Source organism: Furipterus horrens, unplaced genomic scaffold (genome assembly GCF_987537825.1).
Source record: "Furipterus horrens unplaced genomic scaffold, mFurHor1.1.pri manual_scaffold_6, whole genome shotgun sequence".
Classification (NCBI taxonomy): Eukaryota; Metazoa; Chordata; class Mammalia; order Chiroptera; family Furipteridae; genus Furipterus; species Furipterus horrens.
In genome coordinates this window covers 105,110,638-105,134,484 of record NW_028327176.1, presented here as the reverse complement: position 1 = coordinate 105,134,484, position 23,847 = coordinate 105,110,638, and the positions used below count along the sequence as shown (strand labels likewise).

The window sequence follows — 23,847 nt, the reverse complement described above, 5'->3', positions numbered from 1 at the left end:
GTAGAAGACAGATGCAAGGAGAGAATTCTATGAACAAACACCCTCTGGGAAAGAAGTTCTAAAGGGGAGAGCACTGGGGTAAGGGAGGAAGAGTGGCAGAAACAAGACCGGACAAGATTTGGGGTTTATGGGGGCTTTGGAATCTCTGTGCAAGAGTCTGAACATCCACCTAAAGGCAAAATGGCTCACTGAAGAGTTTTAAGCCAGAGAGTGACAGGATTAAGTATGCTTCTTAGAAAGACCCTTTGGAGGGCATTATGTTAAGCGAATAAGTGAGGCAGAGAAAGACAAATACTGTAGATGTCACTTATATGTGGAAATATAAAAACAAAACAAAACAAAACACAGCACAACAAAAGAACAGACTGGTGGTTGCAGAGGTAGAAGGGAACAACATGGGTGAAAGGAAATAAAAAGTACAAACTTCCAGTTACAAAATAGATAAGTCCAGGGGATGTAATGTACAGCATGGTGACTATAGCTAACAATACTACATATTATATTTGAAACTTGCCAAGGAAGTAGACCTTAAAAATTCTTATCACAACAAAAAATACTTGTAACTATGTGTGCTGATGGATGTTAACTAGACATATCATGGCAATCATTTCACAATACATACATATATTGAATCACGTTGTGCACCTGAAACTAATATAATGTTGAAGGTTAATTATACCTCAAAAAGAGACAAGAAAAACCCTTTTGGCTGCTGCATGGAAGATGGAAGAAAGGACCCCAGGGCCCAAGCCTGGGCACAGGTAGTTTGGTGTGCAGGATTATATGGAAATTGTGCGAGAGATGATGGAAAGTGGGATGGTGCAGAGAGGGTGGCTGGATGGGTGTGAGAGTGGAGAGGGGTGATGTGGGGGATTCGCAGGACAGAGCAGAGTCGGGGATGATGGCAGGCTTCCAGCCTGGGCAACAGTGTGGATCAGCAGTGCCAGTCTCAGATTCAAAACACAATTTCTGCTTGGGGTTTGGTTAGATTGAGTTGCCTGAGGGTCATCCAGGTGGACGTGTCCAGAAGGCAGATGTATACCAGTAATGTGCCCAAGAGAGAAGTCCGGGCAGAGAGATCTTCCTGACACCTGCCCCTGGAGCTCAGTGGCTGATTTCATGAAACTCTTCTGCTCCCCTGTAAGGGAGCTGCTGCTCTGTCTGCCCCAGGAGAAGTGGGCGGGGATGATGCCCTGAGAAAGAAGGATGTGAGTTGCCTTCCAAGTTGACAGGAACGTAGCACATCTCCTGAGTGAGATAGACCTGTATTACAGGATTTTCTCCTCTCCGTCCAGGAAACCCTCAGTGCTTCCTCTCTCACAGGGCTGACCAGAGAGAAACCAGCTCGGAGCTGTGCATACAGCCCTGCCCCGCCTCTCTTCCCTCCTGACTCCATCACTTCATTCCAACTCAGTGCAAAAACCCTGGGTTTTTCCTCTGACAGCCCACAGCCCATCTCCAACTTCTTGTTCCTCAGTCCCCTCAAACACAGCTTCCCAGAAGCCAAACTTGGTGTCTGTCCCCCAGGCTCCTGCTCCCCCTCTTCAGTCCCTCCGGGAACAGGGGCAGCATGGGCAGGCTGCGTGTCCAAACTGCCACCTGGCCTCTGGCCTCCCCTTGCCCTCCCCCTGGATGAGACAGGAGTAACAGCAATGGCAGCACAACTCCTAGGTGCCCTGTATGTCTCTCTTATTCCATCTTCGTCCACTGCCTGAGGTCAGGTCTAGCGACTTCTTACCCCCACCACTCTGACTGCAGCTTCATTTCCCCCGAGTCTGCTCTCTACTTGCACTCTGTGTGGTTTTAACCACACAGAAACTTCCTTTCTTTAATATGACATTTTCTTCTTTCTTTCCTTTTAATTCAAAATGACCTCATCCAGCACCCTGACTTACCCACCTCTATCTCCCATGCATGTCCACTCCCTTAATCATTAAGCCCTCAGGACAATGAGGGTCTGGTCAGCATCAAATCATCTTAGGAATAAAGCCTCTGGTCTGTTGACCACAGAGAGAGAGTTTAAGTCAAACTAGAGATAAGATCTAGGCCTCAGTTGTGTTTCAGCTCCAGGTCCAGGAAATCTGAATGACTGCACCAACCATACCTTGCAAAACCAGACAGAGTGACACCATGGCCGACATCAGGGCCATTTGCAATGATCAACTGCTTCCACCTTAACAGTGACCAATCAATAGACACAGCAACCCTGACCACGACCCTAACTGCCCTAGTTACCATGATGAATGATTTTTCCCTTTGTAACCCATCCCCCAGATCTAAGTCTTTGAGCATTTGCTCACCTGTGACTGGGCTTGGCACCATTTCCTTAACTAATAAACCTTCTGTGGCTGATTGGGTTTTGATACATGCAAGCAAATGAATCCCTGAGGTCAGTAACAGTTTTCCTAAAATGCAAGTCTGAGAATCACTTCCTTGTTTACCTCCTTCACTGACTTCCGGGCCTGCAAGGGTGCCTCCTCACATCCCTCCTCACTTCAGCCCAGTTACACCCTTGGGCATGGTGGGGCCTCTTGCCTTCCTCCTGGGCATGCTGACTAGCCCTGCTTAACCAGTCAGGACTGGGGCAGAAGAAATACAAGATAAGCCTGAAACATCTTTGGTGTAAAAAATATATGGAAATAGCCATAAAAAGAGAAAACTTGTGATAAAGGACATAGGAGCCAACCTGAAGTATCTCCCAAAGGCCAAAGCTGGAACAATTTGAGCAACAAAATGTATATTGACAGTATTAGACTATAACACTTAGGATAAAATATCCATAAGTCCATACTGATATAAGTGAATAATTAAATACATAACTAAGGGAGAAGAGATAGTTCTTACAACTGAATTCCAATTATTCAGTGTAGAAGGAATGAGTGAAATCGCCGTTAAGCAAACACTATAGTAACATTTGCTATAGGCAAGAGGCACAATGGAGGTTATAGTTGGTGGGTGAAGGTTCATTTAGAAACAGAATATTTATATAGTCACAGAGTATCTCCCTATAAAATATTTATTAATTTCAAAGGGCAACTAATCCTGAGCTGGAAAAAAAACACTGGTTGTAAAACTGCTGAAATCCAAGTCAAATCTGGAGTTTGATTAATAGCATTGTTATCAATGTTAAGTTCCTGGTTTTGATCATTGTACTACGGTTATATAACAGTCATATTAGGGGAAACTGGGTGAAGGGTGTTTGGGAACTCTGTACTACTTTTGCAATTTCTCTATAATGTAAATAATTTCACCCATGTTTAAAAGATATATATTAAATTATTTATTAATGAAACAAAATAAAGTCTGGGATTTTCTTCAAAACATTGCTGACAATTATTGGTGTAAGGTGATGTGTACATTGAGGCCCATTATACTCTTCTTTCTGCATTTATAGGTTAGAAATTTTCCATTAGAAAAAGATAAATTATATATACATATTTATATTTATATTTACTTATTTACTTATTGTCTTCCATGTGCCAGGCACTGTAGTCAGTCATGGGCACTTGGCAGCCCTGCCCTCAAGGAGCTCACAGTTAATGGTGACTGGGTGGACATATATTAAACACATAAGGTCATAGTTACATGATAGAGCAAGCACAGGATACCTGAGTGTAGGGAGGGGAGTATATTCCAATCACAAGAAGCAGTACATTGAAGGGCCCTGAGGCTAGAGAGAAATGCTAAAGTGTAGTCACTAAAGGAAGGGTCTGTGAATGGCCCAGGCAAGGCAGCTGAGCTCCTCCCACCCAGGGCTAGGACTACTCAGCCAGACTCCTTGAGCCTAGGGAATTTGGGTGGCAACGGTATTCATCATTCAGTACTTTCAACTAATTTAGATTGCTATCTCCCCATTTTCTCTATCCTGTCCTCTTTTCTGACACCACCTTCTGATGACACGTTTTCCCACAAGATTTTTCCACCTACTATCAAATTTATAGGAAATTTCATGCAATTCTACAGAAGCCTGGTTCCCACCGACCCACTGGACAGCCAAATAAACCTGAAATTGCTTTGTTGTGCATTTATGGATAACTTTGAAATGAAACATTGTCGATGCGCCTGTTGCTTGCTTTCTGGTCTAGTATTGAACTCTGTGGAGGTTGGAGAGCTGTGGGAGTGACAGTTTCCTATTGGACTCCACCTCTTGAGAGGGAGAGGGCTGTCACAATGTTAAAGCATCTAACACAGACAAGGCTGTGATATTGAGAAACTGAGCAGAGAGATAGTGTGAACCTTGATTAGGCTAGTACTGACCTTGTACCTCTTAATAAAATTTTTTGTGTTTGTTTCACTTGGAAAATATTTTTTAATGTGAGTTCTTAATTTTTTAAAGAAAAGATATTTATTTATTTTTAGAGAGGGGAAGGGAGGGAGAGAGACAGAAAAACATTGATGTGTGAGAGAAACATTGATCGGTTGCCTCTTGTATTCACCCGAAATGGGGACTGAATTGCAACCCAGGCATGTGCCCTGACTAGGAATCAAACCCGCCACCTTTCACTTGGCAGAATGATGTTCAACCAACTAAGCCACACCTGTCAGGGCTATGTAAATCCTTTATGTTCTTATTGTTCCTTCTTTGTGTGCTCAGGAGAAAATTCAAGCATTGTTTATTAGTTCCTCAAGGACATTCGCTCTAAAGGAAAATAATAATCAAGAACTTAGAAAACAAGGGCAAAGAATTTGATGATGTGGGAAAAGGAAGAGTGTTATTATTACAGGCAGTGTAGAAATACAACCATTCCAGTGCCAGGAGAACATGTGAGCTTACACTAAAGCCGTTTTTGCTATCATAAATGATGTATTAGTGTGTTCATATAATAGCAACACAAAATTGTACTGGATTTAAACTTGGTGGGGTCACACATTGAGCAATGAGAAGACAATATACGACAATGATTGCATGCCTCTTGAACCGGCACCTCCTGTTGAGAAACCAATAAAAAATGCCTGCAGATCAGAATCTGGACTTAGACCTCCATAGCTGATATTTCACGTACATTAGTGTGTTGCTCACATGAGGTATTTTGTGATGGAGTGCCAAGCAACATGATATTCTTCCTTTTTCTCCTTCTCATCCCCTACCCCTCCTTCTTTCTGTCATCCTCCTTCTCTTCCTCTTCCTTGTTAAATGTTTTGGGACCAAGGGGTAGGAAGGGTTTCTTATAAAGAAAAGACTCAAAATGACCAGTGAAGTACTGGGTTGGCCGAAACAGTTTGTTTAGTTTTTTTCCATATGATGTCTCTAGTAGTGCTTATTTGTCTTTAACTTTATTTGAAACAATTTTGTTAGATTGTATTGTGACAGCTGTCATATCAGTGTGCATTTTAAAAGAACATCAAAATTGGTGAATTTTTTGCAGCCATTTTAATATTCAAAATAGAAGAAGGTACACAACATTTTTGGCATATTAAGCTTTATTATTTCAGGAAAGGTAAAACGTGAATGAAACATTAAAAAAGGTGTGTGCAGTGTATGGAGAAGGGGCTGGCACTGATCGAATGTGTCAAAAATGGTTTGCCAAGTTTCTTGGTACTATTGACATTTTGGCCAAATAGCTCTTTGCTGTGGGGCTGCCTTATGCATTGGAAGATGTTCAGCAGCACCCCAGGCCTCTACCCACTAGAAGCCAATAGCAAGAGATAGCTGCCGAACTCAAAATATCCAGATCAATAAAGTTACTGGTGAAAATGAAATATGTGCCTTTTATTTTACAGAAAAAAACTAAATGGACTTTTTGGCCAACCCAATATAGGGCTTTTAGGATAGGAAGGCAAGTGCATCTGGGTTTACTTCTCAGGCAAATTTAAGAAAATAATATCTTTCTCTTGAGTTGTGCTATTTCCAATCTGACAGAAGAGCTGCAAAATTTCTTCTATTTGCCTAAATATCCCCCTGCGCTACATCTCAAAAGCAGTCTCCTAACTTTTTTTTTTTTTTTTTTTTTTTGCATTTTTGCATGGTCATAGTGTTTCTACTGCATGGAAAGTTCTGCTTTGATGGTTTTGTTTAAATAGCACAGTGTTGGGTTTTATAATCCGGATTGGTTACTTCATTACCATGATCCCAGCTTATATTTAATTACTCTATACTGCTGTATTGCGAAATGACAAGCCCTCTGAGGGAAATGCTAAAAAATAAAAAGTGTGGCTCTCGAGATAACTAACCATGCCATGTCACGTGGAAGGTGGACGGAATTTTCAGCAAGCAGCCTATTGAGCAATGACCTGTGCTCAATGTATTGCACTATGTACTGCAACTTCTCTGGAAGCTCATCAGTTTAGTGGGGGACACAGAAAGTAATCTCTGCAGATTATGAGAATTCAGTAATAAGGAATAATAGGAAGAAACTAGTTTGGATGTCAGGAGAACTGGGATCTAATTCAGACTTTATCACTAACTAGCTAGCCAGCAAATCACACCCTGTCTTTGGTGTGTAGCGTATTCATTACACTCTTGGAGGGCAACTTGATGTCTCATATGCTTTCTAGCTTTATAATGCGGGAAGTCTTGAGGGGAGAGCTACATTATCTATGGAGCATGGAATTAGTTTTTAGAAGACACATTAAGTCACCCAGTAGGATGCAACCTAATGAGAGTCAGTAATGTCCTAGAAGAAATGCCAGCATAAAAAGAATAAAACAGAGGTTTTATGCAGGAAAGCCTCAGAATCTCAGCTGTCTACAAGCCCATTTTTCTGACTAGACTTACACCCCTTTAGGGCAAGCAAATCAGACTTGTACCTTGTTCTTGACCAGTCGTTATTGCCTGATACAGGGAGCTGCTCAATGAGTGTTAGTTGAGGAAGTTTGAATGAAACTTCCCATAAAGAGGAAATACATTGCATGTCACCCAGAAACATGGTTCTAAAAAGAAAATAAATAAATATCCTCTGGATAATTTAAATTATTTTGACATATAAAAATTCAAGGTTTACATACTCTTTCAAAAAATATAACTACTACATGAAGACAAATACTTTTTTTTTCTCACTGAAAAAACAAAACAAATTAACAACCACAAAATCTTTCAAAAAATGCTTACAACTATTTTCTAACCAGATATCTGGTGACTACATGGCATAGAAATTGTCTCACCCTAGATCCAGGCAAGTGAATCCTTGCTTTTTAATGACTCCTGTGCTTTTGTCCTCACACCACTGACGGAACCTGCCGGAGACCCTTGTTGAACTTGCCCAGTCATTGTGTGAGGAGCTGTCTTTGGCTCCTCCCATTTATGTGATGCTGTCCCAGCTTGGAATGGAGCAGTGGTTCACAGCCAGAGGAGATTTTGTCTCTTCATCCACGGTGCGGCGGGGGTTGGGGGGTAGGACACTATGCTACTGGCATCTCATGGGTAAAGGTCAGGGATGCTGCTAAGTAAATATCCTCCAATGCACAGGACTGCTCCCCCAAATGGCAGTGGTGCAGAGAAACCTTAGAACAGAGTGACAGTTGTCAGACTTTTTTGGCTGACCCCAGCCAAATGTACTTCTTAAATTTTACAACAAACCAAAGCACACATTCACATATGTGCACTCATGCACAACATAAATGTTACTAAAATTAAAATTTTACCAAAAAATACTTAGCTTTACTACATATAATACTCTGATATTTACTGCTACATTGCAAATGAAAAATGCTAGTCAGAACCCACTGTGCTGATTTCACAGTGCACCGAGGGTCACAATCCATAGTTTACAGAACACTGGTATAGAGAAGCTCCAAGGCTTTGGTGTCCAATAAAAGTGTGTGTTTTTTTTAAGTGTGTTTAAATGATAGGTTTACACTTAATTTAGGCTAGTCGCTTAACCTATAAGACATCAGAACCCCCAACTGTAAACTCAGAATAATGGCAAGATCTACCTCAACTCATTTTTACGAAGGTGAAATGAGGATAAAATTGAGAAAATGTCTATTATGTGGTAGACACTAAGCATGTTAGTTCCGTTTCATATACTATAAAGGTAATACACTAACATTCCTTTTTCTAAATAAAAAATAAAATTCATCTAGCAGTGGGAAACTATAGAATTCTCACAGAAAAGAGGAATGATCATCCTTTTCTGTGCAGAGAACTTAAAAGGTTTGGATGATAGGTAGATCAGGACTAAGTCCCAGTTAATGCTCTTGAACAAGTGTAGCCTGACAGCCAGAGTGAGGAGTGGCTCTGCCCCCTTCTCCTCCCCGGTGTGATGTGAAGTCCTCTACCTTCAAGCCCCTTCACCTGTGTGGGATGCAGGCTGCTCTATTTCTGTCCTCAGAATGAGGACAAATAACAACCTGAGACTTACTTAATGCAATTCCATGCAGATGGCCACTACTGGGTGAAAATATGGGGCAAGAAAGATCTTCATGGGGCTCTGCCAACTCACCATGATGAAAGCAGATACTTCATTCTTCTGTTTGGATGGACATCATAAAATACAGTTTGCTTCTATGGTCTTGTTCATTTTTTTGTTCGTTCACTCATTCATTCATTCACTCATGTTTAGTGAAACCATGGCGGGGAAGTGCTAGCTCCATTACTTCGTCCATTGTCAATGGATGATGTTGAACGGAGTCCATCCAGTGACTCCTGGCTGCAGCTGGAGTCGAGGTTTGTTCTGAGTTCTGTCATCTTAAGTTGGATCTAAAGTTGACTGTATCAAAGTACTTTCTCACGTAAGTTAAGAGACTTCTATACTAGATGACCTGTCACTGGTTTTGCCTTAAATAAAAATATTATGTATACTAGAAGAGAACTGGAATATTTTACCAATAAAATTTTTTAAAATCCTGCCCATGTAAAAGTACAGAAAAATTAAAAGAAACGCTTAAAGGAAACAAAAGAAACAGCAACTAACCATCATTCATGGACCTTATTTTGATTTGAATTTCAATAAAAAGTAAAATATTTATGACATTTATATATATGCAATTAGAAAACTGATTGACTGTTATATTAAAATTATTGTTAATTTTTTAGTTGTGATTTTAGATGTGATACTGTGGTTTTATTTATTTTTAAATATATTATTTATTTGTTTTTAGAGAGAGGGGAAGGGAAGGTGAAAGAGAGAGAGAGAAACATCACAGGCCTCCAACTGGGGACTTGGCCAAAAACCCAGGCATGTACCTTGGTGACGCTTTGGTTCACAGGCTGGCGCGCACACTGAGCCACACAAGCCAGGGCTTGTGATTATTTTTTTAAAGTAGTTCTTATGTTACAGAAATATACATTGAAGCATTTAAGTATGAAATGGTATTTTTATATGGGATTTGTTTCAAATTTTCACAAGATGGGGAGAGTGGGTGGGCATCTATGTGACACAAGATTGGCTTGAGTGATAACCACTGAAGCTGGGTGATAGATACAAAGAGGATCTTTTACTTCTATTTTTGTACATGCTAGAAATTTCCATAATAAAAAGATAAATGATATAACATTAGAATTAATGTAATTAGAATTCAGATATGACTGCAAATGTGGAGAGGAACAGATTGTAACAAACTTTCTGTTAAAGGTTTACTACATGCACTAGCAATGAATTTGTTGAGCAGCGTCAAGTTCCAGGTTCTGTGCTAGGTCCTGTGGATACACGGATGAACAAGACAGACAAGGCCCCTGCCTTCAGGAAGCTCACATTCCAGTGAGGATGCAGACAAGTAAATGGGTGATTAAAAGGGGGGAGGCAAGCAGCTAGGAGGACATCTAAACATTTACAGTGTCAAATGGCCAGTTCCCCATGGAAAATTAACAGGTTTCTGTAGGATTCTGTTGAGCTCTGTTCTCTATAGGTGTCAGTGAGAGAAACACTTCTCAGACCAGATCAGGAAGACCTGGCACCTCCGTAAAACCCAGGTTTTCCTGATGAGGGAGTCTTGGATGAACTCAGGAGAACTTGTCCCTCAGGTTCGAGCAGTAAAAGAGGGTTTCAGGTTGGTGGTGTGGTGTGACAGGGGCTTCTAGCGCGCTCCCTTCGTGTGTTATTCCCCCATAACACATGGTTACCTATGCCTTGGGTTATACTTTTTGGATTGCTTAATGATTGCATAGGGCTTTAGTCTGGCCCTTCCTTAAATTCATGAAGAAACAAGTACACACACACACACACAAATGCAAATAGTGCTATCTGGTTTGTTTTTTCTCCATTAACCAATAACCCAAAGTTTTTGCTGTAGTCCAGACTTCAGCTTTGGGGTTCGGGGATGTGTTCAGAGCCTCTGGGCAGGATGAGCTCAGCACAGGAGGGTGAGTAGAAGGTGCTGGGGAGAGCATCTGGGCTTCCTTACTGCATCCCAGCTTCACTGCAGAGGGTGTGGGGCAGGCCTTGGTTGGAGATGCTTGGTTAGGGCTTCCAGGTTATCTGAGTTCAAAAGCTGATCTTTACAATTCCATCCGTCGCCATCAGCCTCACAAGCAACATCACACCAGCCAATTTTGACCCCTCTCCCTTGATGAGCACCCATCACCACTTATGTTTGTCTTGAACTGGGAGCTTTATAAATTGCTGCACAAGAAATTCTCTATCTATATGGTCTGCCCTATGGAATTATGTGGGTTGTTCCACCGAGGAAGCCAGAAACCAGAAACTCCGAAACTTTTATCATACAGTACCCTTTTTACACTATAAAATAAAATGGGGTGATATAAATGGCAGCAGAGGTCTTGGTGGCAGCATCTTGGATGGTCATCGGCCCATGGATACCCCAAGCTGGGTGATGCACAATGTCTTGTCTCCCATGGAGACAAAGGGTTTCCTGAGATATTAAAACTCTGTAACTAGAAGAACTTCACAATCCTTTCCCTCCAGTAACACTCCCCTCCCAAATCACAACCTAGTCACTGACATACATAAATGCAGAGTGGGGGTGAATGGAATCCCCAAATACAAACAGTTGTGTGCTGCAACCCGTGCTCTGTTCGCGACGGCTCTAATCCAGATTCACAAATGGCAGTGATCAGGCTCCGCTATGTACCCGCCAAACTCGGAAATCTTACCTCTGCCCCGTTATGTACCAGACAGAGGTCATTCAACGTTGAAAGTTCTATAATGCTATGGAATGAGTAACAAGAACTCCTTTACTGTTTCTGCTTTACAGTTTGAAGAGAAATTTTTGGAAACTCCGGAACACTTGGACAAGTTAAGAAACCGTAAGACTGAGTAAGTATCTGTATTGCCCTGATGAGAGTATCTGTGAAGTCAATAGCAAGACTTGAACACCAGACAATGCTTATGTGTGTGCATAGTGGGAACTGGGTAGGGAGCATGGAAAGGAAGAAAAGTGGTTCCAAGCATAAGGAGTGGGGCTCCTTGAGCAGGTCTTATATAACTTGCTCAGGGATAGAAAGGGCTTGAACTCATGTGTATTTGCTAAAGGAGCCACCCCCTGGGCCCTGGAATGCCCTCTCTTTGCTCTACCTGCCTTTCTGCACCGTGAGTGAGCTGTACCAGTTCAGGACCCCGTACAGTCTGCTACGCACGGACACTCAGACACATGCATCAGGGTGACAAGAGCAGACACAGGCACGGCAGTGGCCTTGAGTCTTTTCTCTGACAGGTTTGACAAGGTAATATCTCAGCATTATTGCAGATGTTGAAGTACAGGGAAAGAAACCCCTACATAAAAATAGCTCTCAAAACCCACCTTAGATGCCATGAACACCATGAGAGTTACTTGGAAAACTTCCCACTTGAAATGCCATTTGACTGGCAACCTGCTGTAGCCTCTCTCCAACTTTTTCCAAAATTATCCATGAGACAAATTGACACAAAATTACAAGGGATCTACCATGTATGTGATGGGAAATAAAAAGGTAAATGAAATAATCAGTTAACAAAAGGCACATTGATAAGAAAAAGAAGAACTATAAAAAACTAAAAACAAAATGCCATTCTGTTAAAGTGTTATCAGGTAATTTCAACAAATATGTTTTCATCCTAAAAGACTGTGTGATCCCTGATACATTTCACTCCACTTTTTGTTTTTCTTCTTTCAAAAGATGGATATTTGATGTTCCAGAAAGTGCCGATGGTTAAAATTGATGGGATGAAACTGGTGCAGCCCAGAGCCATCCTCAACTACATGGCCAGCAAATACAACCTCTGTGGGAAAGACATCAAGGAGAGAGCCCTGTGCAGTACTTTTCTGCCACTCTCCCCACCAACAATGAATAGGAATAGCTTAGATTCTTCCTTAAATAATCAGGTTTGTGTCAAGACCCAACAGCAGCTTGGGCCTTGGAGGTATAGTCTGAAGTCCAGTCCAGCAAAGCATGAGGATGAGGGATTCCACTTGATGTGGAATCAAGCAAGTGGGATTATAGAAGTTTCAGTCCATGGGTGCAGCACATGAGGGGCAGAGGTTTCCAAACACTCATGAACTATGAAGCCAGAAGGATGGTGGAATCAGAACCCCAGGTACTCAGGCCTTTAGGATGATAATGCTGGGGCAGGGAAGGATCCAATGGAGCTGATTTTCAAGTTCCAGATACTGCAAGAAAAATTAGCAGGAACCTAAGCTATCAGCTAATTGTGTGGAATGGCCCCTTGGCCAGGGTTAGCAGCGGCCGGTCCTCAAGAGGCTGGGGTTACCATACACATTTTGATACAGAACTGAAGCAGCCAGATTTATTCCATACAATCACATTGTGGGGAGGGGGCAGTGGTCTCCTCCTTCTAGTGATGGGACCACATAATTGAAACTAACTGTTGGCAGTTACTCAGAAAGTTAAACATAGAGTTGCCATATGTCAGCACCTCCACTAGTAGGTATGTACCCAAGCAAAATCAAAAATACATCCACACTAAAATTTGTACTGTTGCTTCACAAACCTCCTCGGGAACCCTCGCTTGAAATCTGAAACTGGTCCTGGTACATGGATATCAGGCAGAGACAGAAGAACAGGCAGATCTGTCCATATTGGTAGGTGGTGGGTTTAATAAACAGGGAATTTACCTATAAGGCTTGTCTTGGGTGACCCAAAGATGAATAGTTTTCTGAATCCACCTTCCAGAATTGTAAAAGGTTATAGAGAGACCTTCACTGGGTCACATGTCCAGTCCAGATCGCCTTATCGCTGCATTTCTATCTCAAGGCTGTGTCCTTGGGCAGCTTCTAGCCTGGGAAGGTATGTGGAGAGCACATTCCAAGTGTGAGGGAGGGAGTGGTTAGCCTCCAATTGCCCCAGCTCAGCCTGCGGGTCAAATGACATTCACGCCTTCTTGATGACCTTCCCCAATATGCACACAAATGTTCCTCGCACATTGCTCATGATATTCAAAAAATGAAAACACCAGAAATGTCCATCAACTGATGAATGAATGAACCAAGGGCAATATATTTGCACAGTCAAATATAATTTAGCCATAGAGAGGAATAAAACCCTGATGCATGTGACAACATGAATGAACTTTGAAAATATTACCGAAAATGAAAGAAACCACACACAAACGCCATGTAGGGAATGATTCCATTCATGGGAAATGTCCAGACATTCAGATCCATATAAACAAAAGGTAGTTCTGTAGTTGCCTGGGGTAGGAATATGGGGGAAATGGGGAATGACAGTCAAGGGTTCAGGATTTCTTCTGTGTATAATGTAAAATGTTTTGGAATGAGAATGTGATGATGATTTCAGAATGTACTAAAAACTACTGAATAGCACATTTTAAAGAGTGGTAATTATAGTATGTAAATATAGGATTTCAGTAAAGCTGAGATATTTCTAAGTATTGCAGAAAACCCAGTTTGGAACAAAAGTAAATAAAGGTCCTCTATAATATGCACTGGTTGGACTTATATAAAGAATTGCACCAGCTTTGGCTGGTGTGGCTCAGTGGTTGAAGCATCATCATCCTATAACCAAAAGGTTGCTGGTTTGATTCCCAGTCAGGGCATGTACCTAGGTTGCAGGCTCATCCCCGGTTCCAGTGTGGATCCCCAGTCTGGGTGCTTCTGGAAGCAATCAATTGGTGCTTCTCTATCATCAATATTTCTCTCTCTCTCACTCTCTTTCTCCTCTCTCTCTCAAAAAGCAAATGAAAATGTCCTGAGCAGCTCAAACATGGCCAGGGTTCGGAAGCAGTACATAGAGAGAGCTGTGGAACTGTGTTCTTCAGGAAATAATGGGAAGAACTGCTAATATTGGACGTATCAATGAGCCCGGGTGGGTAATAGGATGAGAGAGGGAGAGGGACATGAGGGAGGTGGCTGTGCCAGGGACTCTCTGGAGATTATTCAGGTGGCAGGTCTTTAGTCTTATGAGTCACACTGAGTTTGTGCCCAGAACAAACCACAGCAGAGGTGGCAAGCCCTAGGTATAGAATCAGTGTTTACTTGCCATGATTCCACTAATTTCTCTATGCCTGTGACTCTGCACACCTCACTGATGTTCTCTGTCCCAATATTTGGTCATGTGTAGAACAAAAATTTTAGGCATATATCTCCCTTGATGTGAAATGTTAAAATTCAGTGAAAATCATAGCTGAATGACTAGCATATGAAAACATACCCAGCAGAGGTGGGTTACTTTGCCACCTTCTGATGCCCCATTCTTTTACATTTTTAAACTATAATATGTAAGTCGGGTGACTGTTGATGATTAGGTCATTTTTGTCTTTCAGGATTGATATGTATTCAGAAGGTATTGCCGACTTGAATGAAATGATCATGCATATTCCACTATGCCCCCCTGATCAGAAAAATGCCAAGATAGCCCAGATCAAAGACAAAACGACAAATCGTTATCTCCCTGCCTTCGAAAAAGTAGGTGGACTGTTCAGCATTTGGGGAACTGAGATGAGAGAAGATGAAGAGAAATCTTGCCTGGGCAGCCCTGGGTCATTGACCTTCACTTCCAGTGAGCCCTCCTGAATGCTAATGACTCTCTAGGCATGTTAGAGAAATCAGCTGTGGGGAGGATATGTACCTTTTATACCCAAGTTATAATCTTCCAGCAAAATTTCAACTGGTTAGGACTGAAATTTAGAATTCTGTATTTGATGGCAATTCATCCTCACAGTCAGAGTGTGGGCTGTGGAAGGCTGAGAGCCACACCAGCGACTGGAGTAGATCCTACAGAGCACCCACCATTCAAGGGCTTTTCACCGAGAGGAGCATGAGGAAAGCAATTTTATCAGGAAACATTCTGGCAGCATGCGAAGGCAGACATGAGGCCAACTGCCCAACAGGAGCATAGGGTAGTGTTTCACGAATGGGTGAGATGTATATAAACAAGGTGGGGGCAGTGGGACGGAGAGGAAGAGACAGATGAAAAGATGTTAAGGAACAAATAATCTACAAATTCTGTGGAAATGACTCTCAGACTTTTAAGGGAAGTCATGCAAAACTAAGGAAATAAAGTTTCATTATTATACATGATACATAGCTTAGTTAATGCTTCTCTTTGAAGGTAAAAGGAAAATATTTCAAAATCAAAATGCCCTGAAGTCATGCTAAATAAAAGTCATGAACAATAAGAAAAAGACGGTTGTATGGAATACAGGTTTACATATAAATAAAAAGATGAATACTGATGCACTTATTTTTTAAAGCATTAAAGCATTTGTTCACTCAGCAAAATGTTAATTAATTGCTTGTGTGTCAGGTTCTATTCAATGAACAAAGAAGTTGATATTAATCAGAAAGTACACTCTCCTGGCCCTTGTGCTGCTAAGAGGATAGGCACATTTCAGATGACAGAAAGCTAGACAGACATTGCAATTTAGACACATCTATACTTTGAAAAAAAAGAGGCCCATAATAACATGAATATAAAATGCACATTACAATATAGCATTTGATGTTTTATTATATTAATTAATTATGTATCCATTCTGCTGTATGTATATATAGTCTGAAAGTGTATTTGCCAAAATGTTACTGCCTTTAGTCAATGTTGCCATGTGTGTTTTTTTCTCTATGATTTGCATATAGCTGCCATAATTTTAATAAGCATCACATATTTCTCCAATATTTAATTATGAAAAACTCAAACACAGAAAAGTTGAAAGAGATGTACAGTAAACTCACCTATACCAACCACCTTGATAAAAAAATTAACATTTTATAATTATGTTTGCTTAATCATATATCTTCCCATCCCTTGCTCCTCTAATCAAACATTATTTTTTGATGCATATAAAAGTAGTCACAAACCAGTGCAGTCACCCCTAGGCAGTTCGGCATGTGAATTATAACATATTCCTCGAATGTTCTTGACAGACACAGGTGGGTTTGGAGTCAGTGACAATGCTGTAACGGAGATGGTGAGCTCAAGTTGAGCCAGGTTTATGTCACGTCCCAGAGAGATAGACCAGGAAATGAGGAGAGCAGACAGAGGAGAATGTAGACACTGAAATAGTCTGCTCAGGATTGAAGAAGGATGTCATGGAGATGGAGTCTTTGTCCAAACAAGAGAGAGAGAGAGGGCGGTATGGAGAGCCATAATGTCCTGAAATCTCAGAGCGTCTGAGTCATCAGTGCATGTAGCACACAGAAACACAGAACAGCCAGAGCTACCACTGGGCCAGTGGAAGATGCACATAGGGAGCCCAGTGATGTGGGAACGGGAAAGAGACCTGGTAGCTCGGGCTTTAACTGAGGAGTGAGGAAAGAACAGCAGAGCCCTGCTTCTCTCTGTCTCACTGAATCAGGGGCGCTGAATGTGCTCTGACACCCTCCCCTGCCCCATGAGGCAGCAGAGGTGGAAAGTCGGGTTGGAGAGACCTGGGCAGGAGCAGGAGGACCCAGCCTGACTGTGCTCTCCCATTTACCAGGTGCTCAAGAGCCATGGCCAAGACTACCTGGTTGGCAACAGGCTGAGCAGGGCTGACATTCACCTGGTTGAACTTATCTACTATGTTGAAGAGCTTGACCCCAGCCTTCTGGCCAACTTCCCTCTGCTGAAGGTAATCTCTGTCACAGCCCTCGGAGGGAAGGCCTGCGTCTCCCATCTTGGAATCTAGTATTTAGAATCTTGGATGGGTGATGTTATGACCCCCATCACTGTCCGGGCCTCGCTGCCCCCAGGTCTCCCAAATGTGCTCATAGGCCCAGGTCTGAGGCATGAGAAGAATCTTGTTTTGCCAAGGAAATTGGAGTTGGATGTTACTCCAAGGAGAAATGTTTATCTTTCTCAATGAGAAGGACCCAGGACTTGGCATTTCTGTCCTTGGCCCCTGTTCCATTAGAGTTTCTTTCCTTATTTTCTCTGGGTGCTCCTTTCTCCCAGTGTGCCCTTGTCTATATCTCCTGAGTCTGTGTGAGCAGGTGTCCTTCCTCTGATTTCCTTTCCTCAGCTCCTCCTCCTTCTCTCAGACACTGAGTTTCTCTCTGCACAGCCCTCTCTCTCCCTGACTCTCTCAGAGGGCAAATTGCTTTCGACTGTCTTCATGGTTTACCTTCTATATTTTGTATTTTCAGTTCCAGCGCTCTTTTCCCATCTCTTCATTTTTCCAGTTTGGAGTCTGTATCTGTGTTGCTCTTCCTTGTATGCACAAGAGTGATGAATCTACAGGATTTTTGCGTAGGGAGGGAGACAGGGAAGACTGATAACTGAGTAAAGTCTTAACCGGGCCTCTGGGGAGAGTGCTGTTGAGCTGTGTTTTCTTTTTCTTATCCTCATGTCTTGCTGGCTGTCTCCCAGCCTCACGCTGATGCTGAGGGAGGTGACTGTTGGTCGTTTTCTAGGAGGGTCTCAGATTCCCTGGGTTGGGCTAATGGTGGGCAGGTGTTTTGTCTGCTCTCTGAGACTGTGCTCTTGTGCATCACAGGCCCTGAAAACCAGAATCAGCAACCTCCCTACAGTGAAGAAGTTTCTGCAGCCTGGCAGTCAGAGGAAGCCTCCCATAGATGAGAAAAAGTTAGAAGAAGCCAGGAAGATTTTCAAGGTTTAAATAAAGCAGGCATGGATGTCTGGCACGCGCAGGATCAATCTTCTGAAATTTTTCAACAATGAAGTAAGTACTCTACTGAAATCTAGATCTTGGCGGTTGTGAGAATAATAAGCTTTTTACCAGTAATTAAATAAGTGCCTAAGAACAGATTTAGTTACAGTTTATCCTTTGTTATTAAGATCCACTTTGAAATCAGATTTTTAACCTTCTATTGTGTCTCTCTTGAAATTAAAAATTAAATAAAAAAGAGAAATGTAGATTATCTGGTCTCCTTCATTTTTCCCAGGAATTGTCACATAACAGCTATCACAGAGCCCATCAAGAGTCAAGTGTAGAAATTTATGTCTGTCATTCTCAGGTATTGACAGGAAAATAGCTCACTTTCTGGGTAATGACATAGAGATTTTTTTTTTTCAGGAGCCATTTTCCTTCTGGTAAGAAAAATGTTTTTTTGTTTTTAACTTTTCTCTTGTGCAATACAACAGCTATATGCCTACTCTGGACTCTTTGGTCTTCTAGGAGGTGGGGAAACAATGAACAATAAAACAGACCCACGCTCTGCTCTCTGGTGACTCTGTCGTCCCTTACAGACCATGACAAACCTGGCACCTCATCGCTCTGCTGCTTAATGTTCTACAGGGGCCCTGGCCAAGCTTTTCTCAGTTCACCCAATGTCGCTCAAAACTGGACTTTCAAGATACAGATTATATGTATAAATTACATGTAAATGATTATACATAAAATCATTTTTCTCTTGCCTGTCACTGGACCAGAGTGGCTGTATTAGGAGTGATTTCGAGCATTAGCCACATTTGGGGCTCATATTGTTGGCAGCCGTCCGTCTCGAGAGACGATGGTGTAGCTTCTTAAGAGTCTATCTGCACCGCCGAGAATGGCTGTGCAGTCCGACTCGGGAGTGACATGGTATCTGTCTCCTCCCATGTTGAATCGACATCTTGCGATGACGCTGAAGCTACAGAGCCTGGGCAGGGTAATATGGAGGGTCTGCTGTTGCCCATGCAGCAGACCCTCCCTCTCTTCGCAGCTGAAGGGTCCAAGGGAAAGACGGAGTCGATACAGCTTGGCTTCAGGTGCGCCGCAGGAGTTGCCGGTGTTGACTACAACGTCAAACCGCCTTAGGGACTCCGGCTCCGGATTTTCTGTCGGGGTTTACTCCCTTAGCCTTTCCCCTGAAGAGGTATGCCGCAAGGCAGCGGAGGTTTTTTGGAGTCAGAGTTTTCCTTCTCTGATGTACCCTGACTGGAAGATCGAACCAGCGACACTTAGCTCGCAGGCCGACGCTCAATCCACTGAGCTAAACCAGCCAGGGCATTGGCTCATATAATACTCAGAAAATCTGGACATTGGCCTATTGAGTTCTTCTTCCTTAGAGTGAGCTTCCCCACAGTGTAGGGTGGGGAGCTGACAGACACACAAAGCTCCCTGACTGTGGCTTTACTTCCATCTAGTCTGTTGTCTACTTGTAACCAGAACGGTTTTCCTAAAATGTACATTTGAGAATCACCACCTTTTTTAACTCCTGCAGTGACTACCTTGCCTGCAGGGATGCCTCCTCACAAGGTTCTCCACACCCTCCTTCCCACCAGCCATGCTTAACTCCTTACCTCAATTGCTTACCGGGGAGAGTTGGGCTCTCCTCTCTGCCTCCCCTGGAGCTCTGTAAACCACTAACAGAGCTGAATGTCCTGTGAGGTCCTAGTGTGTGGGCATGGTTCAGCAGCGTCCCCATTGCTCCGTCACAAACAGTGATAATGTTACTGGACAGGTGCCTGCCCAGGGGAGGTCTGCTTTGGGCTGGCCTGCAGTGTGTGGGTTCTTGACTTTGAGCAGAAAAGATTTCACAATGGGAGTCCAGGTGATTTAGAGAGTATGCTTATTAAAGCTGTGAACAGTGAAACAAAGGAAGGACTTTGGGTATAAAAAGTAACAGGAGGAGAGAGCTGAGGCAGTGCTCTGGTTTAGCTCCCTAAAAACATTATAGGAAGGGAGTGGGGTAAGGCCAGGCTGCTGTTAGCTCACTGCGAAGTGAAGGTCACAGAGACAGAAGTGAGCCAAGGTGGGGCTGCTTTTTGCTCACTGGGAAGTCAGAGAAAAAGGGGTTCTTGGGGACAGGACGGGGGTGGGGTAAACCTGGGACAAGCATCTGCTGCCCGAGGGTCCCCTGGTGGCAAGTCTCATGGGGACCCTTAGACTTCAGGAAGAAATAAAAAGTCCACACCTGGGGAATGGCAAGGGCGTGCTCTAGAGCAAGCGTGCACTGGATCTTTTGTCTTCAGAGTTTTTATCTCTCTTCTATGGGTGAGAATCTTAGGGGATGTTTTTAGCAGATTATTCATCAGCTTTTCAGGTGCATTTTTAATATGCTGATGCATCAAAATGATTGTATAGGGGAGTCTGGGATATTCTTTGGTCTGCTCTACTGTTTCACTTTTATCTCGGGTCTGTCTGGCTTTGATGGAGTTTTTGTTATTTGTTCCTCTGACTTCACCTGTCCTTGGGTTTAGCTGCCACAGATGGCATTAATTGTGTCTCTGTTCTCTATCTCCCTGGCCAGAGTGACTTAAGATATATATTCTCTGGTTAGGGAGGAGAGGTATAAACCATTTTCTCTAAAGTGTCCTTGGTTAGAGAAGATAACATCTTGTGATTCACTAGCTGGCTGTAAGTTGTTCAAATTGTTTGGCCTTGTTTAATTTTCTTGTCTCACTCCCTATTGCACTTGCCCAGGGCTTTTCCTAGCTTCTTACTATTCTGTCACAATAACACTGTGCACAACTCCACGCACACCTTGATGACCTAAAGATCCGATTCTGGGCTTTGGGAATTCCTTGGGATTCCACACACTCTCATCTGCCTGACATCTGTATTCATTCTCCCATGTCTTCACAATAAATTTAGTCATGTCACTCAAGTGTAACGTATGGACCTTACATGGATTCGGCAAATAATGAAAACTTCATGAGACAATGGGCAAAATTAGTATCCTAAATATTTAATAAAATTAAGGAATTATAATTTTTAGTGCGATAGGAGAATAGTATGATTATGCTTAGAAAGAGTCCTTACATTTTAGAGATCAGCATACTAAATTATTTTTGGTTGTTCTTTTTTAAAAGATTTTATTTATTTATTATTATTTTTAATGTTTTATTGATTATGCTGTTACAGTTGTCCTACTTTCTTTTCCTTCTGCTCCCCTCCACCCAGTGACTCCCCCCCCCAGTTGTCTCTCCCCTTAGTCCATACCAATTGGTTGTGCAAATAGTTCTTCTCAGCATCTTCCTGTCTACTCCACTCCCTCCTACTATGCTTCTTAATTCCTGCATCATCTCCCTCTCTTTCCCCCACTTCCCCCTCCCCACTGACCGCCCACTGTATGTTCCCCATACCTATAATTCTTTTTCCCCTCTCGTTGCCTTCTTAGTTTGCTTTTGTTTTGGTTCCCTAGCTTCTGTTGTTGGTTATTGTGATACAGTTTTCATTTTAATGTTCATAGTTTTTATCCTCTTTCTTCTAAACAAGTCCCTTTAACATCTTATATAACAGTGGTTTGGATCTAATGAACTCCTTCAGTTTTACTTTGTCCTGGAAGCACTTTCTCTGCCTTTCTATTCTGAATGACAGCTTTCTGGATAGAGTATTCATGGTTGTAGGTTTTTGTTTTTCATTACTTTGAATATTTTTTGCCAGTCTCTTCTTGCCTGCAGAGTCTCCTTTGAGAAATCAGCTGATAGTCTAATTGAGACCTCTTTGTTCATAATTCTCTTCTTCTCTCTTGCTGCTTTTAAGATTCTCTCTTTATCTTTAATTTTTGACATTTTGATTATAATGTGTCTTGGTGTGATTCTCCCTGGGGCCAGTTTATTTGGCATTCTCTGTGCTTCCTGGACCTGTAAGTCTATTTCCTTCCCCAAGTTAGGGAAGTTCTGCTTCATTATTTTTTCACATAATTTTTCAATTTCTAGTTCTTCTTTCACATTCTGGCAACCCTATTATTTGGATGTTCACTGCCTTATAGTTGCCCCAGAGGTTTCTGAGCTTCTCCTCATTTTCCTCACTTTTTGTTTCCTCTTTCTGCACTGGTTGTTTGTTCCTTTTCTATGTTCGATTTGTTGATTTGATCCCTGGTTTTCCTTCCCTCATCACTTGTTTTGTATGTGTTTTCATTCATTTCAGCAGGACTAGTCTTCATTCCTTCCCTGTCTTGATTAAGTCCTGCTGTTATTTCTGTAAGTTGTCTTATAACTATACCTCTGAACTGAGCCTCAGAAAGGTTATCTATTTGTTCATCCATTAATTCATGTATTTGCTTTCTGGTCAGCTGCTTGATTGGGATCTCTATCATTATCCCTGCCATCCTGGCAGTTTTTGCTTCCTGGGTGAGCCTGTCACACCTCCTATGCTATAGGGGGCAGAGCCCTCTGTCCTCGTCACTACCGGGTGACCCTTCTCACTACACTGTGGCACTTTGTGTGGGGGCGGGGGTCCAAGATGGATTCCTGTCATTCTCTCTCTGCTGAGAGACTGGGAGCCTTCTTCCCCATCTCCATGCCCTCTGGGCCTCACAGTCCGAGGCAATGGGAGTCCGCCTTCCCCAGCATTGGAATCGCGAGCTGACAGGTTTGGTCTGCAGCTAGGGGTGCTCCCCAGGTGTTTCTCACCTCCCCTTAAATACAGGTGTCTGCTCATTGCTGCAGCCGCCACCACCAGCATAGCTTGACCTCTCTGCCCCGGCTTCGCCCCTCCTACCCGTCCAGATGAGCACCACTTGTTTATAACTTCATGTGTTAGACTTCCACGTAGTTTTATTTTCTGGAACTTCTGGTTATTTCTGGTTCTGCGGTAGTTGTATTCCTTCTTAGTTGTGGAGGGAGATGGAGCGTGTCAGTCTAGGCCTCCATCTTGGCCAGAAACCTAGCATACCAAATTGTTGATAGACAAAGTGATAGGCTGTCTAGGATATTCTTCAAAATAATCCCCTGGTTATGGGAGAAGTACATTTCCATATATTAGTTTCTTGTGGTTGCTATAACAAATTCCTAAAACTGGGTGGCTTAAAACAACAGAATGTATTCTCTCACAGTTTTGGAGGCCAGAGGTTCAAAGTCAAAGTGTTGGCTGGGCTGCCTTTCCTCCAGAGGTATTAGGGGAGGACCTTATGCTGTCTCTTCCAGCTTCTGGTGCCTTTTTGCTTTCATTGGCTCATGGCCACATCACTCCAACCCCTGCCTCCATCTTCCATCACCTCACCCTCTGTGTGTCTGTGTTTTCTCTTCTGTTATAAAGACACTTGTCATTGGATATAGGGCCTGCCTGGATAATCCAGGATGATGTCATCTCAAGTTTCTTTAGTTAATTACATCTGCAAAGACCCTTTTTCCAAGTAGGGTCACAGTTATAGGTTCCAAGTATTTGGACATAGATCTATCTTTTCAGGAGGCCACCATGCCACCCGCACTGGGTATAGATGAAAAGAGATTGTTGGCAATTGCTGAAGTAGGGGGATGGGTATATTTGGCTTTCTTTACTTTCTACTACTCTCTATGTTTGTATTTGCTGGAAATTTTCTATTTAATAATTTAAAAAACTATATTATTTATTGAGCTCCTATTATATGCCAGGCACTATGCCGGACAATGGGGATGTGACTGAAAACAAGATGAAAACCCTACCCCAGGAATTCACAAACTATGGGAAAAACTGACATTAAACATACAAGGTCAAAACACAGTAGTAACTCAAAGTAGAGTATTCCAAACAGAATAAATCACATACTCAAAGGCCTGGCAGCTAGCAAGGTTGATTTGAGTATGGCATAGAGGAAAAATTGTACCGAGTGGTTTGCCAGATTTATCAGAGGAAAAAGAGGATACCCAGTTAAATGTGAATTTCAGATAAACAATACAGAATTTTTAGTATAAATATGTTCAAAGCCTGA

General features: G+C 42.4%; 1 protein-coding gene across 1 annotated transcript; it reads left to right on the top strand.

The window, feature by feature from the left end:
• Nucleotides 1–14,615: 14,615 nt before the first annotated feature.
• On the top strand, nt 14,616–17,894 carry LOC150007169 (glutathione S-transferase A2-like). Its single transcript, XM_090282586.1, has 3 exons — nt 14,616–14,757; nt 16,770–16,901; nt 17,766–17,894. The coding sequence occupies exons 1-3, from the start codon at nt 14,623–14,625 to the stop codon at nt 17,886–17,888; spliced, it is 390 nt and encodes a 129-aa protein (XP_090138712.1). The 5' UTR covers nt 14,616–14,622; the 3' UTR covers nt 17,889–17,894.
• The last annotated feature ends 5,953 nt before the right edge of the window (nt 17,895–23,847 follow it).